The sequence below is a fragment of the Fukomys damarensis genome, unplaced genomic scaffold, assembly GCF_012274545.1.
Source record: "Fukomys damarensis isolate Sample0158 unplaced genomic scaffold, DMR_v1.0_HiC HiC_scaffold_33, whole genome shotgun sequence".
In the NCBI taxonomy this organism is placed as follows: Eukaryota; Metazoa; Chordata; class Mammalia; order Rodentia; family Bathyergidae; genus Fukomys; species Fukomys damarensis.
In genome coordinates, this window is record NW_022900945.1 from 6,520,255 (window position 1) to 6,545,528 (window position 25,274).

General features: G+C 42.3%; 1 protein-coding gene across 1 annotated transcript in view; it reads right to left on the reverse strand.

Annotated features, from left to right (window-relative positions):
• Positions 1 to 25,274, reverse strand: part of Ankrd13c (ankyrin repeat domain 13C) — a 70,693-nt gene that overhangs the window by 39,425 nt on the left and 5,994 nt on the right. The window contains exons 2-4 of the mRNA XM_019204699.2: positions 13,020 to 13,061; positions 6,985 to 7,089; positions 11 to 67 (exon numbers count right to left, since the gene is read on the reverse strand). Of these exons, the coding sequence (XP_019060244.1) occupies positions 11 to 67; positions 6,985 to 7,089; positions 13,020 to 13,035 (178 nt within the window). The 5' untranslated portion in view covers positions 13,036 to 13,061. The remainder of the gene's footprint in view (positions 1 to 10; positions 68 to 6,984; positions 7,090 to 13,019; positions 13,062 to 25,274) is intronic.

The window sequence follows — 25,274 nt, forward strand, 5'->3', positions numbered from 1 at the left end:
ATAATCGAGGGCTTTTCTTCAACACTTTCCCTGGATTGCTGCTTAAGCTTCCTTAAAAGAGCTGTAACTAAAATTTAAATTTAAAAAAAGTTAGTTGACAGTAATCTGAACCATGCTAGAAAACACCACTGCTTTTATCACACATGCAGACACAGACATGAATCCATATATGTGGACGGAGAGCTAGAATTCCAATATATGTTAGAGAGTCAGACATTGAAGAGCAATATTTAAACTACTGAAGGTCTCTTGGAGTAAAAGACTTGAGACACAGAAGTCCGGGAACATGGGACTTCAAATATTTATGACACATACACACTCACACAGACAGATGTGCGTGGGCAAGGACGAGCGTGATGAGGCTGGCAGAAGTGGTTCGATCCCTCCGCAATGAGAAGGGCTCCCCAACATCAACGCGAATTCACAACAGCTTTTCCTAGTTTTTAATGACGAGTAAGGATTTACCTGCTTTTTTAAGACTTCTCAATGATGCGGAGTCCTGTTACAACACTGATCTCAAGCAAAACCTCAGGACAGAACATCTCAGAAACCCTCCTGGACACTGCTTGTCTAAAAGCACCTAAAGTACCGTGACGGCTCCTAGGCATATCTGGGTTCCCCACTGGAGTTTGTACCCTCATGTACCGTTAACAGTACAGAAAATATAAAAATGAGTCCTGCTGTGTCTGTGAAAAGATTTAGGAGAACCTAAAGCCCTCCACAGTAATTTCTCAACTGCTACAAAATTAAGATTTAGAAACTTGCCAAATTTTAATCCCCAGCTTTTCTACTTAGTAGTTACATGTAAATTTGTCAACTGGTTAATTTCCCTCAATTCTGGTTTGTTTATTCACTTTTTACATAAAAGTAAAATCTACTATAGAGGGTTATAATAGACAATCAATATAAATTCCTTACTACTGTGCCTATTATTAAATAAAAGTTTTTATCTACTAGAATGAAAGTCTGAATTTGGCAAAAATCAGCAGATTAATCCCTACCAGGTATCAAAATTAGGAAAAATATTAAACTTTAAAATAAGATTAGCAAGCCGGGGTGGGTGGCGCACAACTATAATCCCAGCACTCGGGAAGCTGAGACAGGAAGATTGCTGTGAATTCCGGGCCAGCCTGGGCTATGTATGTAGTAACTATAAGTCCAGCCCAAACGACATAGCGAGTGCTTGTCTCAACAAAAAAATGAAATAAAATAAAAAATAAGCCTAGCAAAATATGAAAAATTTACAGTGGGGGGGGATGTATGCATTAATACATGCTGATTTCCTCCTAGGCCTGACATATTCTTCATATACATATATATTAAGAGGATTTTTTTTTTACTGTTTTATAGTATACATTTTTATAAACCATTTCAAGCTCCATGTGGAATACAGAAGTAACAGGAGAATAAAAAAAGGAGGAAGACAGGGAGGGGAAGAGGAGAACAAGGACAAGGTAGGCAGGGAGAGAGGAAGAGGAGGAGGTGAAAGCATGGGCAAGATTTATTTTGTCTACTTAGGCCACATTAGGAAAAGCCCAGAAAAGAAAAGGAAAAATAGGATCTACTTTTCTTTTTTTAGCCACAAGTCTAACTATAACTCCAATATATTTTTAAAAAGCCAAAATTCAAAGAGTAATGTTTACTGACAATCTCTTGAAATAGAAGCTGAGATGCAAAGACCAGGGACAGCGACCCAGTTCCCGTTGCCCTGTGAACAAGCTTAGTGGCCAGATCAGTAATTCACAAGTCCAAATCGACATTTCAGTGCCAAATTGTTCAAGTTTCTCCCAACTTGTGAAATGATGTAGAAAAACTGGAAACTAGAGTAAATTCTTAATAAATTACACATTTTGGTTCAATTTAAAGCATAGTCTTCCTACTGTTTTTGGTTTATTAAAATGAAATATCAATTGCAGAAAAAGTAGTATTTAAATTGTTATAAACTAAAAGGCTAGCTTCCATACAGTAGGCCCCAAGTAAAATTTTTGTAGTCTGTAGAATTGTATGAATTCCGAGAACCAATGATCTAGATAACTCTTCAGAGATTCCAAGCTGTCTGCCTCTAACCTTCCTGTTTGCTACAATTTAACTCCAACATCAGTGCTAGAGTACTCAAATGTAATAGAGCACTCCTTTTCTGGTTCTTTTCCTTTAAAAGCTCAAATATCTCAAGAAATATTGTTTCAATATACTTTGCCTTTGAGTTGAGACTGACGCGCTGCCTACTGCGCTAAGAGGGCTTGCCTTTGAGTTGAAATGGGCTTCTGCAGAATATAAAGAATGGAAAGAATTCAATTCCTCAACAGACAAGGTCTCTCCAAAAAAGGTAAAGCCAAATAGTTTGCGTTAAACTAAAGTGATTCATCAACTTTCTGCAACTGTGTCTGAACTACTCAGGAATACAGAATTGTGCACGCTGCGCACACATCATCTGACAGCCGCAGCTACTGCGCGAAGTGCTCAGTAAGAGAGGCCCTGCCCCCAGGGTTTCACTTAATAAAAAAAAAGCAACACCAATACAAACTCACTTGCGGAAGCACCGCATTGTGGAAGTGAGGACACAAAATTATCAGTACTACAGGTTGATAATAAATGTAAAATTACTTTCAGGGCTTTGATATTAGGATTCATACAGAACTGAAATGCCGAATTGGTATAGAATGCAAAAACATTACAATTCATCTTTCTGTTTCTTCCTCCTCCCACTGAAGTTTTCAGTTTATCTGGGCTAAAGCTTTGGAACTGTGCTTCCCTGCTCCGAGAATCCCTGAAATCTGCGTCTTCTGCCCTCTACCTCTGCCAGGCCCGGCGTGCTTCCCGCGTCCTCCCTGCACGCAGGATCGAGACAAAGTCCCCACAAGGACAGGGACAAGGACACGGGCTCCCCAGTCGTCCGCATCCCAACTCTGCTCCATTACTGAGATCGCCATCAACACGAGAGGCCTTGGCTTCCCGACTCCTTGCGTCCGCTCTCACTGTTACGTTTCTAAGCTATCCTTCCTTAAGTCAAACTCACCTTACTTGTAACAACAACAACAAAAGTTATTTTCTGAAAAATCTTCTGTGTACTCTTACTTAGCTACGAGGCCACACCCTGCTTCGAGGGCTCTAGGCCACTGTGGGGCCGGAGCGAGATGAGGCGGAGGAGGAGGAGGGCACAGGACGGTGACCAGCACCGTCCCCTCTCAGCGCACTTCTGACTGCCAGGGCCCCCGAGGAAGCCATGTCGGGGCCACGCACTGCTCCCTGCAGCACAGCTGCACCTGCTCATGTCCGTACCTGCACACTTGCTGCCCGGCCACCCTGGGACGTCTGCTCCCCTGGCTGACTCCTCAAACACTTCAGGATTCCACTCCAATAACCGAAGTCCTTGCGCTCTTCCCCCGGCAACCGGCAAACACTCCGGGACCCCCGGCTCTCCGCCACACCGGGTGTGCAGCCGAGGACACGCCCCACTGTGTCCAGAGCACCCGGCCGTGCGGCACCTGGAACTCAGCACTCAGCGCAGGTCCCTGCCCAGGACGTCCTGACTAGCGCAGGGGTTGGCCGACCGGAAGGGTGGGGCAGGGAGTGGAGCACACAGAAGTACTGCAGTGGGGGACTGAAGGCCAGCAGAGCCGCCGCGCAGAAAGCCAGGCGGAAGGAGCAAGATGGAGGCAGAAAGCAACACCTGTCATCCCGGACCCTGTGAACCACGCTAGAGATTTTCGTCTTCATCCTAAAACAGGAAGTTTTAGGAATTTCAATAGCAAAGTGTTGTGATGAAAATAAGAAATCAAAATGTTAACAATGGCTATCTTTCGGTGAGACTTTTCCTTTTTATACTTCCCTAGTTTCCTACAATGAATGTCACTGCTGATTAAGAAAAATATTATAAAGTTTTAAAAACTCAGAAGAGCTGCTATAAAGTCCTAATATAAAACTTTTCAGCCTGTAATCCCAGTACCCTGAGGCTGAGGCAAGAGACTGTCACAAATTTGAGACCAGCCTGAGCTCCCAATGGAGTTTAAACTCAACTGGAATGAACACACAATGAGACCCTGTCTTTAAAGGCAGAAACAGGGCCAGGGATTTAGCTTAGTGATGCCGCAGCCTGCCTGGCAAGTGCAAGGGCCCGAGTTTGATAGTCAGTACCAAAAAAATAAATTAAAAAGTACACATAAAAACAAAAAATTAAAAACACTTTTCAGAAAAAAATCTGACAATCAGTAAACAGTCTCAAGTCTTCTTGGCAATTTGTTTTTCAATAACGGAGATTGTGCCATGGAACATTTACCTCTGAGCTACGGCCCAGCCCTTTCACTCTTGATTTTCAGACAGGGGCTCCTTCTGCGCCCAGCGGCCTTCCTCTCAGGAGGAACAGGGATTAGGGGCGTGTGCCACCACCTCTGGCTGCAGTTTTCACCGCCCACTGAGCGAACACTGTGCCAAGGATTGTACAAAGTGAAGAAGACAACGTATCCACGCTTGAGTTCTCAAGATACAGGGGAAGGAACAAACACTGAACACATAAGTATCTGGGCGAAGCCTGCAAAACACCTGAATCACTCTGAAGATCTGTGACAAGGAGAAAGTAACACACACAGCTCCAGGAGCCTAGGAGAGGCTTCTCTCAAATAAATATGGAAGCCAAGTAAAGTTCGTCAGTACGAGTCTGTAAAGCACAGGCTGACACAATCCCCACAGCTACCATGGGTGGGTGTACCAGGACATAAACCCCACGAGCCGCTGACTCCGAGACAGACACGGGTCAGCAGGTGTCAGTGTGGATCAGAGCCCAGGGGACCATGGAGAGACAGGGACTGAAAACAGTCTCAAGCTCCAGCCTCTGTCTCCTCCACGGTGTTGGGCCAACCACCATTCACCAGGTAAGGCTCAGCAGCAGACAAGCCGTACAATCCTAAACTTTAACTTTAAAGTAAAATTATCCTAAGTGGTCTCTAACCAACAGTTCAGCACTGATCATTCCCCAGCACCAAAACATTAACAAAATTAATGTTTCTGTCTAGTAAACATACAAAAGCTTTTGCTAATGATCTGTATTAGAATATGTTTTATCAAAAAGTAGAATTTTAAGGCCCAGAAAAATTTAATGTAATGCAACTAAATATACAAAGCCTTGAAAACTATACCACCGAAAATAATTTCAAACTGTAGAGATGATAAATGCCATTATAAATACATTTATATTAACATTTCTAAACATGTACCATCACTGGTTCAATTAATTACCCTTTAAATGAGAAGTTTAAATGATCTTTCTGCATGAGGGGAGGAAATGAAAATGTAAGCGCTGCTTAAGTGCGGACAAGTCAGTCTGATATGATTGACAATAGCACACTTCCGGCCGGGCCTCTCTCCTGTGCCTCTGTGTGAGAAAATCACTTCCAGGCCAGTGTCCAGCCACAGAGGCTTCAATCTTGCACTGAAATATCCTGTTATAGATTTTTCTACCAAAACTTTGTTTCTTAGCCTCCATGACAGCTGAATTCCTAAACAGAGACAATGCCTGTATTTTAATACACGCATATGCTTTACAAGATTCCTTTATTCTGAATCAAAGAATCTTGACAGTCACAAAATCATGTGAACCCATGTAGTTCCTTGTTCTCATAAGCGTCTCCTGAAGTCTGTCCAAAGTTTACTATCATCAACGCCTACTCATAATCCCAGCTATTCAGGAGGCTGAGATGGGAGGGTTGTGGTTCAAGTCCAGCCTGGGCACCTCGGTGAGACCCTATCTCGAAGGGGGATGGGGGGCGGTGCCTGGGCCTGCAGCTCAGCAGCAGTTCCCCTGGGTTCGAGCCCCAGCACTGGTAAACATAAATTCTCTCTCCCTCTATTTTGTTTTTAAATTATCGAAATTTGAATAGTTTGTAGGCAATGATTCTTTTTTAATAAAACTAAGCAAAAATTCTAAAAGAAAAAAAAAATTACCAAAATGTTCTCGTATCTTAGACCTAAAAACAATTCCCTTAAAAATTATCTAAAAGATTCAAGAAGCCTATAAAAATATAATGTGTTTTACACACAGATCTAAATCGTAAAGAACTATCCAAAACAGTGCAAAATGTGGTATCAAAATAAGACTAAACCAAGGACCCGAGTTCGATCCCCGGTACCAAAAAAAAAAAAAAAGACTAAACCTGTATAACATCATGGGGTGTTCAATATACATTTAATAAACCTGCGAATGTTTCTTATTTCCTTTTACAAAGCTATATTTAATTGACTGCTTTTGCTCTCAAACTATAAAGGGCTATTCCCAGAAAAACAACATTCCTATTCATCCAGATTTAAGTTTTATAAATCTTCAACCAATAGATCTACTTCACATAAAGCAGAGAGTAAAATACTTACATGTTGTGAAAAAGTACATGCTATGCCTTGAAAGTTCTCATTTAAAGACCAAACTAGACACAGTCTTGCTTCTGGCTAGCAGCAAATCCTACACCCAGCAACTACAGCAGAAAATTGTTAGATCTGTCAAGAATATGATCTGTTTTTTAAATTTTGAGATAGGGTCCCACTAATCACTAAGTTGCTTGGCTGGGCTTGAATTTATGATTCTCCTGCCTTAGCCTCCCAGAGACTAGGATTACAGGCCTGAGCTACCATGCCCAGCAACTTTTCAGAATTCAAACTGGCCAGGCATGATGGTACACATCTGTAATCCCAGCACTCAGGAGGCTGAGCCAGGAGGACCACCATGAGTTCAAGGTCAGCATGAGCTACACAATGAATTTAAGGCCAGCCTAAACTACACAGAAAGATCCTGACTCAAAAAAAAAAAAAATCAATCCATCAGTAAAAACAAAGGTCAGGTATCAACTTTTAAAAAGGCCTAGTATTAATAGGGTACAATGCAGCAAAAGGAAAAAAAAAAAAACAATGTCTTTCTAAACATGACACCACTCTTCCTGTGTACTACCCGGTGTTCAAATTCCCGAGTGAGAATTCGCCAGGGTTCACGGAGGCACTTACTCATCTGCCTGTCTCCATAGCTGATAGCTTCCGCCAGAGGGCTCCATCCCTGAGCATTTTTCACCTTCACTGGAGCATTGTGAGCCAGAAGCAAGTGGGCACATTCTGCAATGCAAAACAGTGAGGGCATCAAACAACACACAGTTCCAGAACCTCAATAAAAGTGCCACGCGGCAAGACAAATAATACATACATATATATAATATATATGTAAAATGCTGTAGTATAAATTCAAAAATTCTTATATAGCTAAGATAGGTTATTTCAGATCTCCAGATTTAGAAGCATCCATTCCACTACCTAAAAATAACCTGGATCTCTCTGGAAACAATGCATTATGTGGTCCCTCCCATGTGTCACCAAGAGCGCTCTGAGACTACTTCCACACTCTAAGATAATCTACAAACCTCGGGTAAGCTGCATCCAAATATCTGTAACCCATAAAGCACAAAAGTGGATCTGTGTGTGTGAAATATCAAGGGAAAGCTCATTATTCATTTCAGAAAAACAATGACTTCAGAAAAGATCAGCAATGTTTCCATAAACCCTGGTTTTTCACATTTTATAATTTTTATCTGGGACAACAGCCCAAAAGGGTAAAACTCTGCTTATAATGACCAAAGTAGGCAATTTTCCAAATAATCACAATTAAATATTCTATAGGGTGAGAAATTTTTTTTAAGTAAAAACCATTAACAAGCAAAAGAAAACAGACTCAAGGCAAATTTAGACAATATAATCACATACTCATTCATTCGCTCAAGCGGTCAGGAAGTACTGACCAAGTGTTTATGTCATGCCATCGCTAACTACCAAGCACCAGACATAAGCAGTGAGGCAGGAGAATAAGGTCTTACAACCAAAGAACTTATATCCTATGCTGGGAGAAAAATAAGCGAATAAAAAGGAAAACCATACAGTAAGAGCTCTGAAGGAAAAAGAGATACACAACAGTGTGTTATGCGCCAAGGGTGAGCGGGCCAGCTCTAACTGTCTCACTATTCCTAGGAAGAGAAGGAAAACCTGACTGGCAGTGATCTTTATTAGAAATAGAGTAAACTAAATTCAGAGGTTTCACAGATGTGTTTCTGGTCTGTAACGCGGCAGAACCTAAGAGTATAGATAAGGATGTTTATTTTCGTGTTGTTTGTGGTGGCAAACACACTGAAGGGAATGTTCACTGTGGACCAATCCACTGCAAAGGGGACAGCGGAGCCAGCCAGGATGGTCAGTCACTGACCAAGTCTGAGAAATTGGGAAAGAAAAAGAGCAACAGCGAACTAGTTAGAACACATTGAAAAATAAATACCTGACACTGAAAAATAAAAGGAAGGGTGTGCTGGCCACAGGGGAGCACACCAGTAACCCAGCACCCTGGGGGCTCAGCAGACAGCACAAGTTCAAGCGCAGCCTGGGCAACTCAGTGACTCAGGGAGACCCACCCGGTCTCAAAATACAAATGAAAGTTAAAATGGTCCAGGAAAACAGGCCAGGGCCAAGGCCCTGGGTGCAATCCCCATACTGCAAAGACAGAGGTGGACAGACAGAGGGTGAGGAGTACTTTGCAGAATAATGCAATGCCAGCTTCACAGATGATAAAATTGGAAAACAGGTGTCCTGCAGCATCCAACACAGTAACTCACTGGGAAGGGCTGGGGATGTAGCTCAGTGGTTCCGCTGCCTGCTCTAAAGCTCAAAGGACCCAAGTTCGATCCCCAGTACCATAAAAAAAAAAAAAGTGTAACTCACTGAAGCAAACTTCCCAACCCAGTGCTAAACCATGAGGTAAAAAGTTGTGTTATAAATAAAACTGGGTATTTACAAGGTACCAAAGTGCTGCCCCAAATTATTTACTAATTACGAAGAGAAAAATACTCCTTTACAGTGGTTGCAGCACTGGTAACGGAGCAGCATGACGCTGAAGGCTCCCAATGTGATGCGATACAAAATTCTCACCATCACCTGTGAGTGTTTTCCAGAAATGTTTAACTTAATCTCAACAAATCCCTATGGCTAATTTTCAATTTTCAGAAAAGACAAAGAACTTTAAACATCATGAGAAAATAATCAGATAAACCCAAGACGGAGAACGTTCTAAAAGTCAACCAGGTCATGAAAGTTTTAAGCACAAAGTAAAGAAAATTGGTGTACAATCTGCTCTATATGACAGGAAAGACATAACAACCCAATGCAATGAGTGAACTTCATTTGGTCATATTTTAGTACAAAAGACCTAAAAAGACCCTTTTGGGAACAGCTGCAGAAATATGAGTATGCACAGGCTATGAGTGATATATAACCATACTATTTATATTCTTTGGTGGGATGATCACAGGGTCATGAAGGAGAACGTCCTTATTCCTACCTGCTGGTGTACGTAGGGAGAAATGTCATGCCTCTGGATTTTTATTTTTGATACAGGCTTTCGCTATGTAGCCTCAGCTGGCCTGAACTCACAGGGATCCTCCAGCATCCGCCTCTCAAGTGTGCCACCCACCCAGCTAATGTCTACACCGTGTAGGTCCTAAAGAAAAAATAACACATAAAACATACAAAGATAAAAGCGTATGATCTAGTGCTACCATAATTGAGCCTGTCAGGTAAGAGGGCTCACTGAGACGGTCTTTCAATTTTTCTGTATATTTAAAGTTTCCTCTAATAAAATGTCGAATTAAAAAAAATAGAAATGTTTTGTAAATAAAAAAAAGAAAGTAATTAGAACTATTCCAAGAGATTTAAAGGACTTTTACAATGTATAAGTGATACAATGTATCTACCAAAAGCAGAAATGTATCTTCTAAATTTTTAAAGAAAAGATTAAGGAATTTATCATATGCATGAGGTGTATGCTCAGACGAATATGCACGTATTTGTACATAATGAGCATGGCTAAACAACAAGTTAGTCATCCTGTCTACGGCAGAAGCTGATTAGGAGAGGGTGATGGGCAAGCCACGCTAAAGAGAACTGAACTTTATTTTTTTTTTTAATTGAGTTTATTGGTACATTTTAGGTGTACAGTACAGTTACACTCATTATTGGGATCTTGTACCTCTACATGACAGGTAAAAAGAATTTTAAAAAGGACTGAAAAATGGACCCTCTCCCCAAAAATCTTACCGCTGGATTTGAGGGAAACATGTACATGTGTGTGCGCACATAAAGAAACCAAGGGGAGGAAAGCATGGAAGAGACCTGAGGACTTCCGGCGTATTACACAGACTTCTGAGAAGGAAAATATAGCCAAGTGCTATGTGTTGCAATTCTGCTTCAGGGAATACAAACAAAGCCCCTTTGAGAAAGGAGTAAGGTACAGAAGGAGAGCCCCAGCGTTAGTGTTGGTCACATCACAGAGGCGGTGCTCTTCTTTCTTCACACTGTGTTATTTCAGTATGTGTGCACTGATAACCAAAGAATCACTAGCAAAATTTTTACAATTTAAAACTATGAAAAGGCAGGCTCCACGAGAGCACTAACACCGATCCCCGCTGTACACGTACGGGGTTAGGAGGAGGTTTACCTGTTACTGTGCTTTCCGATAGGCCAGACCTTCAGAACAGCTGCCCGTTACTCACTGGCATAATTCAAGTGGGGCCAGATCAGACTCCGCTACGCCAAGCGCCCAGCGCATACTCACACACGAAAAACAGGACACCGGATCAAGTGAATGTCTGCTCTCAGTAATGTTAAAAACGAAGAAGAAAACCAGGGAGCTTAACTGGCAGAGGTTCAATGAATGTATAAACGTGTCAGGAAGAAGTTCAGACTTGAGGGCTACAGACAAACTCAAATTATGAACAATAAAAATCACGCATAAGGCCCGGGGGTTTAGCTCAGTGGTTCCGCCGCCTGCCTCGCAAGCGCAGGGGGCTGAGTTCAAGTCCCAGTACCAAAAAAAAAGTACAGTTTTAAGAAAGAGTTAAGTCAATAAACACGTGTAAAGTATTGAGAATAGCGTGCGGAATGTTACGAATGTTTGATGTGTTTTAGACACGTTCTATAGTTCTGGGGCGATCTCCTCTGGGGAGAAGCAGCTTGGGTTTCTAACTGATCAAATGCAGTGGGTCTGACGCGTTCTTACCAAGGAAGCTACGCTACAGCTCTCTCCCAGCTGCAGTGTTCTCCACTGAACACCTTCCTCCTACCCAGGCCCCATTCCCAGGCAGCCTAAGCAAAGCTCCTTTCACATGTGCCTGACATCACCACTTACGACTTGGCTGGAGATGAACTGGGCCAATCAAACTTTTGCTCAGAAATTTGAAAACGTAAAAACCTGGGTAAGTTTCTTAATGACAAAAGTCAGTGAGGCTTAGGCTCTTAGAATAATTCTTTCAGGTCAATTTCAATTCCAGCAAACACAAAGTCAATCAAAAGAAGCAGCCAACAGCATGGTTGTGTGTGCCTGTGATCTCAGTATTTTGGACACTGAGGCAAGAGGATCACTAGGAGTTTGAGGCCTGCCTGAAATCCATGGTGAGTTCAAGACCAGTCTGGACTACAGGCGAGACCTGATCTCAATAAACAAAACAAAACAGAATGTTGCAGACATGTGTAGAACAGCAGACACGATGTACGAGATACACAGGAAGGGGATGGCTAAATGACTGAGAAGTCCTTGGTTCCTGCTCTTTCTGAGACCTGGCTGGTCCCAATTTCTTGGATTCTCCAATGTGTAACCTTTTAATGAATGTCTGGGCTGAGGCGTACTAGGAACTGAACCCAGGGCCTTTGCACTGACCTACACATCCCCAGCTCCCCCAACCCTTTCTGAGATGGTCTTCCTAAGTCTTAAGTTACCCAGGCTGGATTTAAATTTCCAATCCTCCTGCCTCAGCCTCCCTGGGATTAGAGACATGTGCCACCATGCTGGGCAAATGAATGCCTCTCTACTGAGAAGTTATTTGAATGAGTTAATCACTTGGAAGAAAAAAGGGGGAAATGGGGAAGAGGAAAGAAGAGGAAGAGGAGGAAAGGACCACACTGTGGGAGACAGAGATATGAGTCACCAGCTGATTACACAGAACTAAAATCAAACGGAGTGTGCACAGCTCTCATACTCTACCTAAAAACCAATCGTTTTGCAAAGAGCAGGTTCTAGTTAGCACCTTGGGCTCAGCACAGTCAGAGCGAACGTTTCTGAAAACCTAAATGACGCCGGACGACCGCAAGCGATGTTTATGACACTTGTAGATCATTAGAAAGAAAAAGTTAAATTCATTAGCCCGTTTAAAAATACAGGACTAAATATTTTTTAAATTCAATCAAAGATTTGGAAGTTTAAAATCTAGGGGCCAGGGATTTAGCTCAGTGGTTCTCCCGCCTGCCTCACAAGTGCAAGGACCTGAGTTCAATCCCTGGTACCACAAAAAAAAAAAAAAGTTTAAAATCTAGCAGTCAGAGGGCTTTCACTCACCTATCTGAAACACTCACTTTTCAGAATAACTGGGAATCCAGGTAACTGAAGTTGCATTATGTATAGGAATAACACAAAGTAAATTTCTTTTTCATTTTTCTGAGACAGGGTCTCACTATGTAGTTGAGACTGGCCTTGAACTTACTAGGATCTCAAAGAGATCCTCCTGCCTCAGCCTCCTGAGTGCTGGGATAACAGGCATGCACCACCACACCAAGCTCAAAAGTAGATCTTTTAATTCACCTACCTGAATTTTTTTAAAGAACATACAAGTATCACGTTTTTACAATTTATTTACAACAGGCTCAACTAAAGACACATCAAAAATTACATTTTTAAAATCTGACAAAATCCTCACATTTAAAATATACAGTTAATCAAAATTAATATTTGGAAATCAGTCTTCTAAAATTTTAAAGATGTTTAATAAAATAATCAACTGCAAAAAACAAGTTTTAAAAGACATGAAGGTTAGAAGGGTTCCTCTAACTCTTTAAAAATACAGGCTATGGAAAATACTAATTTTAATATACTACAGCCTAAGCTCAATTACAGATAAGTTAACAAAATTTCAAACTGACTAAACAAGCACAAAATTTAACATAAAAAAGAAAATACTAACCTTTATTTCCTAACATCACAGCAAGATGTAAAGGAGTGTTTCCTAAAATTAAAAACAAAAATTAAATTAGAAAGTGTAACAACATTCGAATTTTTACTTCAAAGTGGTTTCTGTTCCTTCAGAAATTCACTGGCAAATTCAAAATCAGGGACGCCCTGGTCTCTAAGCTCCAGGAGGATATATATGCATTCTTCCTTTGCCATCTTCTCCGAACAGCTTCACATGCTATGGGCTGCTAATTTATCACATACTTCTTTGTTCCTCTGGCAAACAATTTAATATCTACTAAGCCCTGGGTATGGTCTTCATTAAGGCCCAACCCAATCCTCAAGTTTTTTAGAGCTCTTTGAGACAGGTAAGAAATAAATAGTAACTGTTACTAGAAGAGGAACAGCATGACCACAGACACCAGATACAGCTCCTCACTCTGCCGCACAGGGAAATACAACAGAATCACCACACTGAAATAAACCTTCAAGAATGAGTTAGAAAGGTGTGGAGTCACTGGAATCCCAGGACTCGGGAGGCTGAGGTAGGAGGATCACCAAGAGTTCAAGGCCAGCTTGAATTACACAGCAAGACCCTGTTTCAAAAAGAAAGAAATTATATGAAAAGAGAAGTGTGGAGAAACAAAAGCGCTATTTGTAAGGAATACAGGCTAAAGGAAAGAGAGGAAAAGGATAGGAAAGAAGAGAAAAAGAAGGGAAGGGAGAACAAAGATCCTCAATCGCATATAAATGCAGTTTGCAGACAAACAGTAAATAATGAAAATGGAAAGATGAGCAAAAGACAGTGAAGACGCTATGCCATGCGTCTCATAACAGAAGACCTCAGAGTGACCCACACCACAGACAGCCTAGACCGCTCTCAATTACATAAAAAAGGAAGAAACTGAGAATGATAATTGAAAACAACTTTGTTGAATAAATTTATGCACATTAATTCAGACAGCAGCAGTTTCACAGATTTCACCATATAAAGCAGGATGACACAGGCGCAACTACTTTTCTAAGAAACGTGTATGATCTCCCCTGTCTCACCTTGACCAAACCTTCCACAGAGAAGGCTGGCCAGCCACCTGGGAAGCAAGCCCAGGGCTGCTCTAGCCCTGAGCTATATCAGCCCTTGGTTTGGTGAGACAGGATCTCACTTAAATCGCCAGGGCTGGCTTCAAACCTGCAATCCTCCTGCCTCAGGAAGCTGCAATCCCAAGCAAGAGCCCCTGTGCCCAGCAACACACACACCTGCTCCCTGAAGGTGGGATGGAAGGACAACTGTTAGCCGTCTCTGCAAGAGGCCATTCTGAGCAGAACTTAGACAACACCAGAAATGAATTCACTAAGCTTAAAAATAAGAGGTCGGGTTAAAAAAAAAACAAAAAAAACCCGAAGTATAGTAAACCTCTCTACCTTAACACTTAGTGACACAGACAAACACAAAAAAACAAACAAAAAAAAGGTTTAGGGACATAATTCACATTACATTTTTCAAACCTATGAATTAGAAGTACAAATTTGCTGCAGTGATGAGGCCTGGATGGGATTTAGGAGTTTTCATACTTCAGAATTCTTCCTAATTGAGATATGAAAACCACAATAATGCAAATTGTTAATAACGGTACATTGAAAAATGTCTCCAGAAAAGAGAAAAATTGCTCACAATAGTAAGAAGTGAGTCTTAACTGCCTAATGATTGGAATAAGCTATGTTTTAAAAAGACAAACTTCTATTCTCCCCAAATTTCAAGTCCTTTATTAAGCTCCTCAAAATTCTATGAGGACAAAATGCTCACAAAACTTACCTGGGTAAGAATAAGAATGACAAGGTAAATGAAAAGTGCTTTTTGTTGTAGAAAAGCATTGTTGATCACTAGGGTAACATGGAATGGACGATGAAGAAAACACTTTCCTTTGTGCTATTTTCATATGCAAAGCCAGTCAGCTTCTTCCCCTCCGGCCTTACGCTGAAGCAAATTACCTATTTCCCAAAGACACTAAAGAAACTCCATGTCAGGAATTTCTGTTTCCCTTCCACGCACAGGTACAATTTCCCTATCGCTATATGTATCTACAATGTACCAATAAAGTAATGTGGAAAAAACAACCTGTAAGGTTAGGACTGACCTCAATTCTCAGTTGAAGGACAAAGTGCAGTTTTTCTACTGCTGACCAACACGTTCCCCCAAACCCGAAGTGATTGCACTTATGAACAATTTAAATCCAGTCACCCACCTGTACCACATAAGGGCCCACCTGAGGGTCAGCTCAGTAAACTACTCTAAGCCTTCAAGGCCTTCAGCACAATACAAAGGAAGAGAAAAATATCAGCGAGGATGAGTATCAATTCCCAACCTGACGGTCCAGAGGAAGGTCGTCTCCCTCCTTTACGAAATACTGAACTCAGCCTGGCACCGACACCCACTCTCAGGAGGCTGAGGCAGAAGGATCGAGCATGAAGGCTAGCGAGACTGGTCTCCACATGCAGCACACCTCCCCTCAAAACAAACTAAACTTCCTAAATAATCTGCTTTCACATTCTGTGGTAATTCACCACACAAAAATGTAATCCAGAAAGTTAAACATACGTGTCCACAAATCAAAGCCAGAAACAAAAGCTTACAATTCCCAAACGCGCGTGCTCACTAGGCGCTGTCCTGCCGCTCACGCGCCCGCGCAGGCGCAGCACCATCCTGACCCCCCACCTTCCCCGCCTCCTCGTCCTGCCCAGTTCAGTTGCTCTCTAAAGCTATACTGGAATAATTTTTAAACAACAATTGCACAATTCTATGCTCCACTGGAAAGATGAGAAAGCCCTTCTCCATTTTTCATCTTGAAGAGTCTAACAAGCTTGAGTAAACCCTTTCCTTCCTTTCTTCCCTTTTCCTTGCCTGATCTCTCCTTTAAAGTAAGTATAATAAATTCTGTACTAAGCCGGACTCCCAGCTCTTACACATCTGCTAACCCGGCCTAAACGCTCCTCCCCCACCTTCCTGACACAATACTTCCCTCTTACGGCCCAATTCAAACACCACCCCTTTGGCGATCTTTATTTCATCTCTCTCAGCACTCAGATGGCCCTCAGTTCTGACCCAAAGCCTCTTTATCCACTCATTGCAGCCTTTTACCCTAAACTGTACTGTCTCCTGTGAGCATGTCTCCTCCTGGGGCTGGAAACCTCAAGAAGACATGAATTTTCTTTATTGACCTGCAGCAAACACTTCACAGCGTCTGACGTTCGAGACGTCCCAGGGCAGCGGGCATAGAGGCGCAAGTCTGTAAGACCAGCCCTAGGAAGGCTGAGGTCCAGCTCCTCAGCAAGTCCAAGCCAGACTGGACGACACGGTTAGCAAAGCAAGCCAAGCAGCCTGAGACTGAGGAAGTAAGAACTGAAGGGCAACAACCAACCCTATCGGCCCCGAGAGTTCGGAACCCTGGTAATTGAAATGCAGTGGGCATTAGCTCGTGCAAGAGCTGTGAATTAGGTCGCCGCTCACATTTTGGTGGTTTTTGTTTTTGTGGTGCTGGGGACTGACCCCAGGGCCTTAACACTGCACTACACACTTCTTGCTTCGACTCAGGGTCCAAGTCACTGACGCTGGCCAGTCTGGGTTAGAAGTCAGGGCTCTTCCCCGTGGCACTGCCTGGGATTCAGGCGGTGGGACAGAGCTCTTGGACGCCTCTGCATCTGACTTCTATTGATTATAAAATGATCCTACAACTGTGTGTCCTGTATTCAGTCTCTTCCCTTGGAAACCTTAAGTACAACACTTGGAAGTCCTGTTACAGGTATCGCATGTTTCCCATAAACCTACTACACCCAGTCCATCTGTTATACCCTTATTTTTGTTGTAAGTAGTTGTGGTTTTTGCAATAAAAATGTTAAAATCCCCTACTATGGCTGGAGATTTGTGTGTCTTTTTGAACTCTTAGCAATTTTCACTTGATGTATTTTCAGGCCATGTTACCAAGTACCAATTTTAAATTTTGTGAGTGGTCTTGCTGAGAGGGCAATTCTCCATGATGGGGGCCAAGTAAGGGGACCACTTAAACGTTACTGGAAACCTTTGTAGTAGGCTTTAGTGTCAAGCCCTTTTCATTAGAAGGTATCCACTTTAGGGCTGGGGATTTAGCTCAGCAGTTCGGTGGCCAGCCTTGCAAGCGCAAGGACCCGAGTTCAATCCCCCGTTCCAAAAAAAAAGAAGGTATCCACTTTTACCTTTTTTTTCAGGCAGGGTCTCACTTTGTGGTTCAGGCTGGACCTGACCTTTGTAGGGCTGGTGGGCCTCAAACTCGTGGCCACCCTTCCGACTCAGCCTCCTGAGGGCTGGGATCACAGGTGTGCACCACTACACCCCACGGTTTTCCTGATTCTGATTTAAAACCTATTCCAACATTATGATTATATTTTTTGATTGGTACTGACACACAATATAGTTAGCCTTTTACTTTCAACTTTTTGTTTCAGATGTGCCTCCAATTGCATGAGGCTGGGTGTATTAACAAGACAGTACCACCTTCTTTTAACTGAAGCATTTAGTCGAGTCTTCTGTAATTGTGATACTGTGAGGACTGAATCTACCATTATACTTGTGCTCTCTGCTTGTCTTAAGGTCCTATTCACAACTTTAACTCTCTCCTAGACTATTTAATACTCCATATTGTTTCTGCATGTGTTGGATACAAAGTACGCACTGTTTATTTTCCTCTTCTTTCAGTAGCTAAAGTAGTTACATGTGGTTACCAAGAGTTCAGACAGCCTAGAGGTGTGTCTCTGGCGGCAGATGCCCAGATGCCCACCTAGCGGCCAGGCTTACCTTCAACCTTCAGCACCACAAAAGAAGGCAATCTCCAAAATGTGGCTTTCCAGACTGCCACAGCCACAAGCAGGACTCTGAAGACTTAGTATGAAAATGAAAATGTTAAGACACCTCCGGGGTATTTTACACTGATCTCGTTGGAGTATATGATGCTTTGGAGACACTGAGCTGAATAAAGCACATTATGAAACGCTGGAGATGGCGCCTGCCGAGCACGCTTGAGGGCATCCGGCCCCGTGACAGGAAGAGGACCACTGGATCCATCCACATGTGTGCAGCTACACACCACAAGGAACTGCACTCATTTCTTCTCTCTCCCTGGGTCCTAGAAAATGGACAAGTGGCAGAATGGCTTATGCTGCATTTGCATTAACACTGTCCGTGAGTTTCTGGCCTTGCCTTAAAAAGCTTTATCCACTTCAGTCTATCGTCTGTGTTGCTATTCGTTGCTTCCTATGTCTTTTACCTTCTGCCAGAGTCACTTTCCTTCCACCGGAAGGACATCTTTCAGCGCTTCATTGAATAATAAATTATCTCAGGGTGTTGTAGTCTATGCCACTTAGATCCTAAAAGATCTTGCACTGGAAGCTAATTCTTGCTCAGTATCTTCTTCAACCTTCTACTGTTGTTATAGTATCCAAGTCTTTCCATCACCTCTTTCAAAGGAATGACGCTTTTTTCCTGGCTGCCTTTAAGATTTACTCTACTTTTTAGCCAAACCATTCCGGTGTGGATTCCTTTCTTCATTCCACGTAGGCTGGACTTCCTGAATTGCTAAGTTACTCTTTCATGAATTCTGGAAAATTCTCAGCAGTTTTCATTCCAAATATTCTCTCCCGAGGTTCAGTTAACAGAGAACTTCTCTTTTCCTCTCTACTGCTTTTTCTTTTTTAAAACTTCCTTTCCCATCCATCATTATACAATAATCACTTTCTACTGACTTCCTTGATCATGAATTCTGTCTTCCGCAAGGCTCTAGACCGCTGCTGAGCCATTTGGAGCTTAACCTGTTATGCATTTTTTCCATTTGAGAATTTCTATTTAGTTCTTTTTTCAAATCTATGAGCTCAGTTTTTATAGTTTCCAATTCGCAACTAAAATATTGAACCTGTCTGATATTTCTCAAACCTAGTGAATAGCTACAGTTCCCCTCTAATGATAATTACAACAAAGGAAGCACTGGTCTGTTTCTGTTGTTTTTTTAAGTTTCATCATAATGCCAGCCATCTTTATATACTAGACTTAGTATTTAACTCTATGTAGAAATTTTGAAGCCTAAGAAATAAATACTTCAGAGATTTTCACTGCAGCTGAGGCTCTAAGACTCCAGATCACCTAATCCAGGGACTGGTGCAGGTCTGTGGACACTGAAGTGACTCCAAGCTGTACTCAGTCTGCACAGACACTGATTTACTTTCCATTCTTGCTCATTTTAAGGTGCAGCTCTGCCCAGTTCTGGTCCAAAGAGCAGTAGGTCTGTAAGATGATACCTCGCTGGGCTCTACACTCTTGACTTTCCATCCTTTTAACTCAAAACTGTCAAAAATGCCTGTAAGCGTTTGGGTTTGCAGGAGCCAGTGAAACAAAATAAACTACAATGCTAGACTTGCACCTCTGGGTTCCATCTTCTGCCAGACGCTGGCACAGGTCTAACTCGCCGGTGCCTTTCAGAAAGAGGCTGCACTCTGGGCCCTGCTTATCTGCACCACCCGCACAGGAAGCGGAAACCCTAGCTCACCTTTATTCTGATGCGGTTTCCTATTCCATGATACCATGCTGCATAAAAATATAACTTATAAGCACTAATGATTTTATTTTCTATCCAAATATAATTACTCTTAACAATAAAAGTGAGTTTGAGATAAAAGTAATCAGCAATTAATCCTGCCATTCATACTTCGCCAACAATCTTTGTAAAATCTTCAGTATTTTACCAATCTCCTTCAAATGTGCCTGAGAAATTATTTTTCCAATCGGCATCGCAGGTACTATTTTGGGCCCGTGCATATTTTGGCCTGTTCCTTTTTCTTGGTGCCACGCCACTACCTCAAGTGGATGAGCGAAGGAGGGGACGGACTCAAACCCAACCTGTCTCGTAGTGAGCCAGAAAACGCTTCCAGGAAGGGCGATGCCCACCTGGTTGGAGATCATTGTCTGACACAAAACTGGTGTGGGGTGGGATGCGTAGTCAGAGGGATGGTCTGTTTTCCCTACCCATCGGGCCAGGCTGCATTCCCGTCCCGGAGCAACTGTCTCTCCAGAGGACATGTGGAGACGTCTGTCGGAAATATGGTAGTTCTCAAAACTGGGAAGCGGGGCTGCCAATAGCATCTGGAAGGCAGAAGCCAGGGGTGCTGGTGAACATCCAGGGATACAAGGCAGCCCCCTCACGGCAAAAAAAATTATACAGCACAAAACAACAAAAGCAGAGGCTGGAAAACTGACACACACGCGGCCCAACTGGAGGCAAGAACAAACTCCACAGAAGCGCCGGACAGAAACTAGACAGTGTCCTGACAGCAGTCCGAGCTCTGGAGAGGTGCTGACCCTCGGCAGCTAGGAGAGCCGGAAACACATTTGGGCCTGCACTGCACTGCAAGGCCACCACGAGGAACTACGGGGCACTGCTGACCCGGCACGGGACTGCTGAGCTTTACTGGCGTCCTTCTCAGGGATTCCCCTTTCTCCTCGCTTCCACAGGCGCTGACCTATCAGGGCCTTGCCGCGTACAGCCGACCGCGCTACCAATGAGCCACACACTACTTTATTCCTCTGTGACACAGAATGCAGCTAGAGAAGAGCTAAACTCTATTTGAAGCAAATCACCACTTTTAACAGTATTTAGAAACCATGTTTATCAAACTGTAAAAAAATCATTTCCTTTCAAAATAACATGCGGAGTTTGTAATAGTCCTTTTCCTCCTGTATGCTCTTATTTCTCACTGGTGGTCATAACATTTTCTTACACAATAAAATGGTTAACGTTCGAGACAAAAAAGAATTGGAAATTTGCTCCCTATTATAATCTACAATCACTAGATTTAAGTCATCAGAAGCCCCACATCACCTGCTGACCCATCTCCCTCCCCTGGGTACCCATTTCAATTGCATCTCCTCATGTAGGGTGCTTTATCGATAATGTTCTTCAGGAACATCGTGCAGACTGCTTTATTTCTGAGACTGTATTTTCTGCAATGTTACTATCGATTTTACAAACGCACACCCAGAAGGAAGAATTCTACAGTGCGATGACGTGGTAGGAACTGTACCGTCATGCCAGAAGACCCGGGACCCAACAGGTGCGTTCATTCTAGCCCATGTCTGTTACTCACTAACCCTAAACTACTGCCAGCCGGGGATGTGGCTCAGCAGTGCTGCGCCGCCTGCCTGGCAAGCACAAGGTCCTAAGTTCGATTCCTGGTATCAAAAATAAAAAAACTATTACCAGGATATAACGAATCTCTTATATGTCAAGTGGACCCCACTAATATGTACAATTTTTATGTCAGTTTTTAAATAAATTTAATTTTAAAATTTAACAAACCCATCAAGAAAAGTAAATGCAATGCATGATTCTTGATTCAATCTTGGATCAAACAATAAAGGACACTATGAAGAATGTCTGGAGAAACCTGAATGGCAGGCAATGAAGCAATACAACTGTATCAATACTGAGTATTCTGAATGATCATTTTATCGTGTTTACATAGGAAAATGTTGCTATGTCTAGGGTAAACTGACACGATGTTTTCAACTTTTAGAAAGTTACAGTCATTCCTCAGTCTCCACAGCTGACTGGTTTCCAGAACTGCCCTCTGCAGGTAGGAAACCTAAGATGGTCAAATCCCTTTTTTTAAATGGTTTGGCAACTGCTTATAATCTCCAAGCCACTCCTGTGTGTGTGAAATCACCTCCAGACTGCGTGCAGGAACCTCATGCAAGTGCCATGCAGACAGGCACACTGATGTCAGAGAGTGACGAGAAACAAGTCCACGCCTATCCAGTACAGGTGCGGTATTTTTCTTCTGCATATTTGCAATCTGTACGTGATCGAGGCCACAGAAGCTAAAACATGGACATAGCAGGTGTGTACATGTGTGCATGTACATGTACAAGATGGTGTTGAAAACTCATAAAGGGCCAGGACTGGTGACACACGCCTGTGATCCCAGCACTGAGGCAGGAGGATTACATGAGTTCGAGGCCAGCCTGGGCTGCAAAGTGAGACCCTGGTTCAAAAAACAGAAAGAAAGAAAGAAAGAAAACTGGAAAGATATATACTTCACTGGACTGCTGCAACTTTACTACAGTTTTGAAATGTTTCCAAATTTAAATAATAAAAATCTTATTAAAAAGAGTAAATAAATCATTGCTGTACTACTTTCCCAGAAATACATGTGATTTCTCCACCTTTGGAATTACCTCTGATTTTAGATCAAGAGTCTTCTCCTCCTCTGTGTCTTTACATATTTGCTATGATCCAGCTGCCCTTCTCATTCTCGGAAGTGCACGTCCAGAGCTACACCCCACACTGAGACTTAGTCCTTTATCGTTTGTCTGTCTGTTTGGCACCAGGATCAAACTCAAGTCCTTGTGCTTGCTAAGCAGGCAGGAAACCACTGAGCTACATCCCCAGCCCTCCTTTATCTTTCATTTACTCTATTCTGCCTATTCCTTTTCAGATGCACTCACTTGATTTTTCTATACTGTGAAGACATTCCTGCACTTAATTTACATTTTTTTAAATGAAGTGACTATATTTTTTAAAACTTTTCAGTTTCTCAGTTTGGCCCATTTTCCGCATATCATCGTACAGGATTTAGCAAAGCAAAATATGCTGTTGTTACTGAAAAAACAAAGGTATTGTTAAATCTTCTGCTTCTTGCAGTATTCTCAGCAAGCTCTTTCCCTCATGAGGAATATTTTTCACTGACCCCCAAGTGGACTTTATTTTCTCCTCATCCATCCTGGAATGAAGGTTTATCCAGGTCAGCCAGGTATGGTAGCTCACGCCTGTCATCCCAGCACTAGGGAGGCTGGGGCAGGAGGATCACTATGAGTTCGAGACCAGCCTGGGCTACATAGTGAGTTCCAGGTCAGCCTCGACCACATAGTGAAACCCTGTCTCAAAAAAAACCAAAATAATAAATAATAAATAAATAGACACTGTTTTTTTAAAAAAGACATTACTTCTAATAGAAGGGACAGATTATTCTTCTCAGTTTACTCAAAGAATGCACAGTAGAAACCCTTCTAAATTATAGCATTTCCCTAGGAACCTCTATTCTAATGCTCTGTAAAGAGAATCAAAACAGCTGACAGAGTGAGCAACTGCTGCACAAAAATTAAAGATCTAAGAATGTTACAAAAAGCATACTCTGTCTTGACAGGCTAAGGCAGGAGGATCACTATGAGTCTGAGGGCAGTCTGTAGCATGAGTTCAAGGCTGGTCTGAACTACACAGGGACAAAACTGTTCTTTACAAAGGCTATTGCGTCCGGCCTCTTGTTTTGCCTCAAGAACCCTCGCCCAGGTTAGTGCCAACTTCTGTGAAATAAGTTAAGAGAAACAGCTTACCCGCCATCACCACTGTTAATGAGCCCACATCATCCTAATAAAGCAAAAGGAAGCCGCTCCCAGTATGGTATATACTGCTTCTGCCATCTGTTTCTGACATTGCAAACTGCCCGCCCCCTAGGCAGAGGAGGGCATGGTCACAGATGCTGGGTGCAGACAAACAGTGTCGCCCACAAGCTGAAAGCAGTTGCTGTGGTGGCCTTGAATTCCATGTTCGAAGTCTGTGCTATTTATTAGGCAAGAGTCCGGCCTCTGTAATAGAGCACCTGTCATCCAGCAACACAACTTTCCTATGTATCACATGCTATTATTGCTTGACTCCAGAATATACTGTATTTTATTAGGTAAAGCCAGGATGGTTGTTCATAACTTCCGTTTTTTCTTTCATTTTACCCAGAAATAAGAGCCATTCATTTTCACTGAATAAACATTACCTGAGCATTACTACATACTCAGGTTGGTGCCAAACACTAGAGATTTGACCATCAACAAGCTAAAAGTAATTCCTACCCATGAAACTTACACTCAGAGTACAGAAATATAAAACGAGACAAAATAGAGGAACGTCACTGGTAAAAACACAAAAAGGTTAATGCAGAAAATAATCAAGGGAGATATACTTTTGATACTTCAGTCAAAAACTCTCTACAGACATGTTTTAAGTGAGATCTAAAAGATACATAGAAGCCAAGAAATCTAAGAATGAAAAGCACTGCAGACAGAGGCCAGAAATAACCTGGCATTCAAGGAACTGAAAGAAAACAAGAAAAATAGAGTAAGGTTGAGATGTGCCCAAAATCACGTTAGAGAAGAGGCAAGTCTGGGTCTGCAAGGTTCTACAGTAAGGTGCAGGAGCTTGCTTTCAAGTGAGGGAAGGGTTAACAGGATCTCAGGCAGGGAAGCAGCATCACATAAATTAGTTTTTCAGTCTGCTGCAGTCCTGGAGAGCAGGCTGGAAGGGGACATATGGAGATGTTTTGACTCTGATACTGTATTCCAGGAAGAGAATAAAAACTAGTTGGTCCCAAAGTGATGGCAGTGACAACAAAAACAGACAGACTGAAAATAACTCATTAATGCTGGTTGTGGTGTCACAGGCCTGTACTCTCAGCACTCAGGAGGCTGAGGCAGGAGTGCCACACGTTCAAGGCCAGCTTGAGCTACACAGTGAGTTCATGGCCAGCCTGAAATATATGGTGATATCCAGTCTCAAAAACAAAGTCTTGGCAGCCAGGTAGAAGAGAAGGAAGGGAAAAAAAAAAACTCCATTAGGTTAATTTTGAAATCTCTGATATTCTCCAGCAGATATGAACATAAAAGGGACTACACTTAAGAGATATAAATTTGACGGTAAAAAAAAGATACTTAAATTACTATTTTTGTCCTAATAGTATTAAAGGTGATAATAGTTTACATCTCTTTCAGAGAGGAAAAAAAAAAAGTAGTATACTCTAAATGGTAAAGGAAGAAAAGGAAAGAACTGACAACAATTTAGTCCTGCCAAGAAGGGGAGCAGGGTGGCTACTTAAAGACAGACAGGAAAACTAGTTTTTATGATGCATCCTTTCGTAAGAGCAGAAACACATTTCCAGGGCTCCAGCGATCCACTGCCTCCCCACCACCCCTCACTGCCACCACGGGAGACTACATTTTTAGCATGTCACAGGATAAGAATGCAATTTATTCAAAAAGTAAATGGAGAACCCACCAGACTAGACAGTGCCTGAGGTGAAGAAATTCGGCCGTTCACGCTTTTGGACTATGACTATTTTATTAAATCCTCTAGGAACACTCAGAAATAAGGGTAAACATCAGTACCCGCTGAAGGTACAAATAAAACTTTCCATTACAAGTCAACAGTAT